This window comes from Grampus griseus, assembly GCF_964374135.1.
Source record: "Grampus griseus genome assembly, chromosome: 14".
In the NCBI taxonomy this organism is placed as follows: domain Eukaryota; kingdom Metazoa; phylum Chordata; class Mammalia; order Artiodactyla; family Delphinidae; genus Grampus; species Grampus griseus.
In genome coordinates, this window is record NC_139008.1 from 72503221 (window position 1) to 72510663 (window position 7443).

A 7443-nucleotide genomic window follows, 5' to 3' on the forward strand; every position below is an offset into this window, starting at 1 on the left:
AGTGACATGGACTTGGCTTTGATCAGTTGCAGTAGGGCTTGGCATACAACAGACCACAGGCCAAATCCAGCCCATCACCGGTTTCTGTAAACAGTTCTGTTCGTGGTCTACATATTTCCTGTGGCTGCTGTCATGTTACCAAGGCAGAGCTGAATAGTTGTGACAGAGACCATATGACTCGCAAAGCCTGAAATATTTACTCTCTGGCCTTTTATAGAAAAAGTGTGCTCGTCTCTGAGTTAAACAACATGTCTTAGCCTTTCCACGTCTTACGAAAGAGTGTCCTCGCTCTTTTTTCACGGCAGCATACTATTTCATCACCTGGCGGCACCATAATTTATTTCATCAAATACTCCCAACGGATATTTAGATCAGTTCGGACCTTTTGCTGCTACACATGATGCTGCCATGAATACCCTTGTTCTTACCTCATTGTCCACATGTGTGAATATATTACAGGATGAAAACCCAGAAGTAGAATTACTCCATCACGTTGATAATTTTTATAGCTATTGTCAAATTGCCCTCCAGCGAAGTTTACCAACTTACGTTCTCTTACCAATGTTATGAAAGTGCCCATTTTGTCCCATTTTTGTCAGCAGAGTGTTATTAAACCTATCTGTTAGGTAAAAAGGAGCATCCCACTGTAGTTGACTTTGTATGCCTTTTATTCTGGTGAGTTGCATCTCCTTTCATGCATTTAAGACGCCTGCATCTCCTTTCTGCGGCTGGCGGTTTACTCTCCTGGTCTGATGATCTTCTGGCGGGGGGGTCAGGGATGGGGTGTGGTCCTCTCTCTCTGACTCTCTCGCGTCGATTTCACAAGTAAGCTTTTGGGGAACAAAAGTCTTAAGGACAAACATGGGGTGGGAATTCGTGCTATCTACATTCCAGACATCAGAGTTGGGGAGCCAGCGGGACACTGGAGGGGTGTTTCCGTTCTGCTCTGAACTCGGAAGGCTGAACTTCAGAGGGCTCAAGCTGTCCTCTTCCTCCACTGTGCTTCTGTTGACACAGGCAGCCTCATGCTCCTCCAGCTTTTTGATGGGGAACACGTGGCAGGCGTTGTATTTGCAGCTGGCCATCTTTTTAGCTTTTTTGGGGTTCTTTCTCCTGCATGATGCCAGGTGGTATTGAAATCTTCTGAGTGGGATTCGGTGTTGAGGGTTGTAAGGGCAAATTTGTAAGGCTTCTGGCTCCATGGGAAATAGTTCTTGAAGCAGAGGAGTCCGATGCCCGGAGTCAGAATGAAACGTCCTTCGTGGAAAAGCCCTTTGGTAAGAAAGACGGAGCAGTCCTCTGCCAGCGTTGGCCCTTGGAGCTCTGTTGGCGCATGTCAGAACAACCTGTGCTCCCTGCTCTTTGAGACCACGAGCGGTGGGTTGCAGAAGGACAAGGGGCTATTAGGAGCAGCTGCACAGAGAGCAGACAGTCATCAAATGGCACATGAGACAGAAGAACCACACAAAACAGATGCAAGAGCCCAAACCACAGCAGCCCCTCAGGCAGGTGAAGAAGGTATGTGGCCGCCCGCCCTTGCCTCTGACTCAAACTATGTGATGTCTCGGGGCAGTCACGGACAGTCACAATGGGCAGCGTGTGTCATCAGAAAGAGGCTGCTTGTTGCCCATCGCTTTCAAGGGACAAGGTGGGCTTGGGGGAAGCTGCCATTCAAAACTGTTGTCTTTTTCTTAAATTGAAGTATAGTTGATTTATAATATTGTGTTAGTTTCTGGTGTACAGCAAAGTGATTCAGATATATATATATCTGAATATATATATATATATTCTTTTCCATTATGGTTTATTACAGGATATTGAATATAGTTCTCTGTGCTATACAGTGAGACCTTGTTGTTTATCTATTTTATATACAATAATTTGTATCTGCTAATCCCAAACTCCTAATTTATTATTTACCTGTCTTTAAACCTACATGTTTAATATAATTTCTGATATATTTGGGTTTAAACCTACCATCTTATTTTGTGCTCCCTAGCCTACTCTTTGGTTCATTTTTTTTCTCCTTTCTTCCCTTATTTTAAATAGACGTTAAAAAAAACCTTCCCATTTCTTTCACTATTTTGTAAGTTATGCATTGTAGAACTAATCGTTTCGTGGTTACTCTACAATGAAAACATGTATAGATAACTTATCAAGGCTTAAAGTTGATAAGTATTCCCTTCTTCCTGGATAATACAGGGCTTTTCCTTCATTTGCTTCCCTCCTGACTTATTATGTTCCCTGTATTTCAGCCTAATTTTAAAGGAAGCGTCACAAGATGGTATTGCTGGTTTGTTTACACTTGTGCTCACATTTCTATCTGCTTTTGCATCTCAGACTCACCACGTGGGATCACTTTGTTTCTGCTCAAAGTTTTCTTTTTTAAGAATTTCCTCTTGACAAACACTTTCGATTTCGTTTGTCTGAAAGTGTATTTATTTCACCCTCCTTCTCGAAGTTATTTTTGCTGAGAGTAGTTGTGCTATTTTCTTTCTTCATGTTGAAGCAGAGCCCAGTTTCTTTCTAACTTCTATCCTGTGGTTAAGAATTCAGAATCCCATGGTTACCTCACTTTTTTTGAAGTGAATCTATGTCTTTTCATAGGTCTGTTTCAAAGAACTTTTCTTTATCTTTGGTTTTCCTACAGTTTCACTACGATGTCGACCTGTGGATTTCTTTTTATTTATTCTTTCCTTTTATTTGTTGGTTGGACCTCAGGAATCTATGGATTAGTGTCTTTCATTTGTTTTGGAAAATGGTCAGGCATTGTCTCTTCAATTATCGCTTCTACCTTATTCTTTTACTTCCACTGAAATGATAAATGCTCATTCTACTGACATTTCATTGTCCAAAGTGAGTTTCATGGCCACACCTAACTTCAGGGGTTGAGGAACTACAGGCCTGTCATATGCACAGAAGGAGGCGAATAGGAACTTTGACAAGAGTCCTAAGAATGTCCCCATTCTGTTCTTTTTGTCACCAGTATTTTTTTCACTTTTCTCCACACATACAGAGCATGCCTTCTCCCCAAGAGAGAAAACCCAAAGTCCTAGCTCAGACTTGGTGAAAAACGCTCAACCAGTGCTCACTGGGGGCTTCCTGGGTTCTGGCCAGGACCTTACTCTGCACTGATGGGAATCCTAGTGTCTCCAACGAAGCTAAGCTGTCCCCTGTGAGGAATGAGAGACCTGCAGAGTCATGCTTGCTGTATCCCACCACCAACTTGAATGTCCTATACACAAGCATGGCTCCTGGTATACTTTGCTGAGAAGGAGTCCTTGGTAAATTGTAACTTCCACACCATTTACGTGACAGCCCATTTCCTCTAAGCCTGCAACCCAGTATTGAAGGAACTCTTGGCCCTACTGGGAGCTAACTAGTGGTTCAGCATCTGCTCTGATGTGTCCCCAAAGCCCAGGATGGTGTTTGTTGATGATGTTGACAATGTTTTTTTGTTCCCAGTCCCATGGCCTCTTTCATGCTTGTGACCAGGGGTGGCCCAGACTCAAGTGATTCAAGCATCTGTAAGTCTGCTAATGGAGATGATAATGAAAGCATTTCTTCTGTCACTGAAATCCACATAATGAGGAACAGGGCATTAGCTGTTGTAGGTTTCTTTGTGGCCAAGGACCCATTAGCGGGGCAGGCTAACATTTAATCCATTACAGAGGGAGGGAAGGCCTGGCTTGTTAATGTTTTTAACAGACGTCTTGAATGGTCCTCCAGCCTGCAGCCTTCTCCAAGCATCTACTTCATGCCTGGGACCTGACAGGTCACTCACCATGGCAACAGGAGGGGAGAGAGGGATGCAGACACACCTGTCTGGGCAGCAGTTCTCAGGCCTGTGCATGTCAGAGACTAATAAAGCAAGCGAGGTCAGATCTGCTTTCTCTCCCTCCCTTCCCACTCTGATCATCTTGAGAGATGCTGCCAACAGCTGGAAAAGCAGGCATGGAGAAGAGGTCATAGAATGTGCAGAAACAATGTTTCCTGAAGATGAAAACTTGTGTGTCTTGGCCAGCCAAGTCAGCAATTATCATTAGGGGGTGGGATGGAGAATCAGAGTCACTATGAATCCGAATCCTTCAGGCTTGGAGAGAATTCTTTTTTTGTTTGTCTGTTTATTTATTTTGGCTGTGCTGCGCAGCATGCAGCATCTTATTTCCCTGACCAGGGATCGAACATCTGCCCCCTGCAGTGGAAGCACGGAGTCCTCCATTCCCTGGAGGGACCTCCAGGGAATTCCCTCGGAGAGACTTCTGATGACATTCAGGCCAGCTTCTCTCCCAGTGCCAGCATCCCCTTCCAAGCATCCCTGGAGGAAGATCATATAGTGATGGGGTGCTTCCTACCCACCCGCCTGCCCCGAACTTTCCCTTGTTAGGTTTACACTATAGTGTGCAATAGTCACACAATTATGTCTAAAGCAACAATCTACATACTTTTTTTTTTTTTTTTTTTTTTTTTTTTTTTTTGTGGTACGCGGGCCTCTCACTGTTGTGGCCTCTCCCGTTGCGGAGCACAGGCTCCGGACGCGCAGGCTCAGCGGCCATGGCTCACGAACCCAGCCTCTCCGCGGCATGTGGGATCCTCCCGGACCGGGGCACGAACCCGTGTCTCCCGCATCGGCAGGCGGACTCTCAACCACTGCACCACCAGGGAAGTCCCTGCATACTTTAATTTAAAAGTACTTTATGGCTAAAGAATTCTAACCATCATCTCGGCCTTCAGGGAGTCGTAATATTTTTATAATAGTAACATCAAAGATCACTGATAACACAGATCACCATAACCCGTATAATAATAATTTAAAAGTTTGAAATATTGCGAAAATGGCCGAAACGTTACACAGAGACATGAAGTAAGCAAATGCTCTTGGAAAAATGATGCCAATAGACTTGCTCGATGCAGGGTTGTCACAAACTTTCCACTGGTAAAAAATGCAATAAAGCAAAGTGCCCTAAAAACGAGGTATGCCTGTCCCATGACCCTTCATAAATAGCTGATCCTCAAGAAATAGAGAAAACCTTAAAACAGGATTTTCTGAAATACGTTCCATGGAAAACTAGCTGCTCGAGGTGGTATGAGGTGTTGGGAGAAAAGGCTGCACTCAGGAGACACTGAGCGGGGCAAGGTCCGTGGTGGTTCTGCCTGAGGACTTCTGGGTCCATGCTGGTGGCACTGGGATCACCAGAGCTACATGCAGGACCCATGCTCCAAGGAATGTCAGCTTGGAGAAAATAAGTTCAGTGTCATAAATAAATACAAACAGAAAAGACATTTCATTCAAGCATCTGTAAAGAACTGACAGAAACAGATGCCATTCTAAGCCACAAAGACAACCTCCGAGGTACTAACAAGCAGTTTTTTTCCAGCCACATTATCTGACCACAAAGCAATAAAAAAAAAAAAACAGAAATTGAAAACAAAAGGGTAAACAGAAAGAAAATTAAACCAGTTGGAAATTTATTCCTAAATAACTCAAATCAAAGAAGGGAACAAAACTGCAATTACAGGCCATTCAGAACATAATGACAATCGGAACTTCACATAGCAAAGCCCATGGAATGTAAAGGAGTACTCCCAGGGCTCTAAATGTTTGTGTTGTTAAACGGGGAAGACTGAAACTTGATGAAGGATCCAACTCAAGAAGCTAGAGAATAAGCAACAAGATAAACCTAGGGAGAGAATTAAAAGTAAAGGTAAAAATTAATTAGACGGAAAACATAAACATCAGTAGAACTGGTAAATCTAAGGCTCAGCTACTTGTAAATTGCTATAAGACACCTAGACTTGTAAAAGCCCACTAAAGGGAGGGGCCAAGAAGCAAGTGAGAGAGAGGATACAAAAAAAGAGAGAGAAAGAAAGAAAAAGAAAGGAAGAAAAGAAAGAAAGAAAGGAAGAAAGAAAAGAAGGAAGAAAGAAAGAGAGAAGGAAAGGAAGGAGGGAAGGAAGGAGGGAGGGAGGAAAGAAAGAAAAGCAAAGGAAATTTAGCCAAAGCTGCAGAGAAGAGTTTTCACATTACTGGAGCTTCCCTGGTGGTCCAGTGGTTGGGACTCCATGTTTCCACTGCAGGGAGCATGGGTTCCATCACTGGTTCTGGAACTGAGATCCCACATGCCCTGTGGTGTGGCCAAAAAAAATAAAACAGAGAATAATTAATATATATGGTACACTAGTTAATTTGGAGGGTTCAATGGAGAATGCATGTCAACTCAGGTTGCCATAATAAAATACCACAGACTGGGTGGCTGAAACAACAGAGGTTCATTTCCTCATAATTCTGGAGACTGAACATCCAAGATCAAGAATCTGTGCCTAAGAGTCTCTCTGCTCTAGCAGCCTGAAGTCAGCCAGACCCCCTTTCCACACTTGGCCCCAGGAGCAACTCAGGCCTCATTCCAACATCAGTGATGGGGATGTGATGTGGGGCCATGGCCCCGGGTGCCACAAGCCAGCCCTCCCGCACCTCCCCAGGGGTCACTTCAACACTGAGCATTAGTCCCCAACAGGTGCCCTGTGGATTTGCTTCCGTGCTCCCTGCTGCTTGGAGCTCGCCAGTTTCATGGTGTTCTACCAGGGATGTGACTGTCTTCACCTGGGTTCTCCTAGAAGCAGAGCCTGAGACAAGGATTCAAGTGCAAGTAGCTTATTCAGGAAGGGCAGGTATGGTTGGGGAAGTGACATACATTTGTACGTACACTCACATGCAGATGGTGAAAAAGAATGAGGCAAAAATTGTAGCGGGGGCTTCCCTGGTGGCGCAGTGGTTAAGAGTCCACCTGCCGATGCAGGGGACGCGGGTTCGTGCCCCAGTCTGGGAAGATCCCACATGCCGCGGAGCGGCTGGGCCCGTGAGCCATGGCCGCTGAGCCTGCGCGTCCAGAGCCTGTGCTCCGCAACGGGAGAGGCCACAACAGTGAGAGGCCCGCGTACTGCCAAAAAAAAAAAAAAAATTGTAGCAGTATAGTCTCTATACTTTCTAAAACTTCCTTGAGCATATCTTTCCATACCAAGAAGAATCAAGCAAAGATCATATTTAGAAAAACATTTATGGAAACGAGTAAAGATTTACGAAGTTTAAAGGATTGTAATAGGGGTGGGGTGGGGGGCTTGCAGCCGTTAGCATGAGACTGTTGTCTCAAGACCCTGAGGGAGGCAGTCGGAGTCCCGCTCCCAACAGTCAGCTCACAGGGGTCCTCCCTGCACTCTCCTGGGGCTCTCCAGGCCCTTTGGCCTTGGGGCTGGCGGGTGATCTGGGGGGCCCGGGGACTGGCTGGGGCTGTGTCCCGCAGAGCTCTAGAGCCCTCGCCATGGCCACCCACTGCCAGGCCCAGGCCTTGAAGCAGCGGTGAACCCCTCCCCCCTCCCCACCTCCTCGACCTCATGGCGGTGGTGGTCCCCATGGGTCTCGTGAGGTCCATGGAGCTCTCAGTAACT

General features: G+C 45.5%; 1 protein-coding gene across 1 annotated transcript; it reads right to left on the reverse strand.

The window, feature by feature from the left end:
* Positions 1 to 736: 736 nt before the first annotated feature.
* On the reverse strand, positions 737 to 1202 carry GTSF1L (gametocyte specific factor 1 like; the record flags this gene model as incomplete). The annotated part of the gene is given in 2 exon segments (XM_082670575.1): positions 737 to 769; positions 771 to 1202. Coding segments are annotated over 2 exon segments (465 nt in total).
* Positions 1203 to 7443: the final 6241 nt, after the last annotated feature.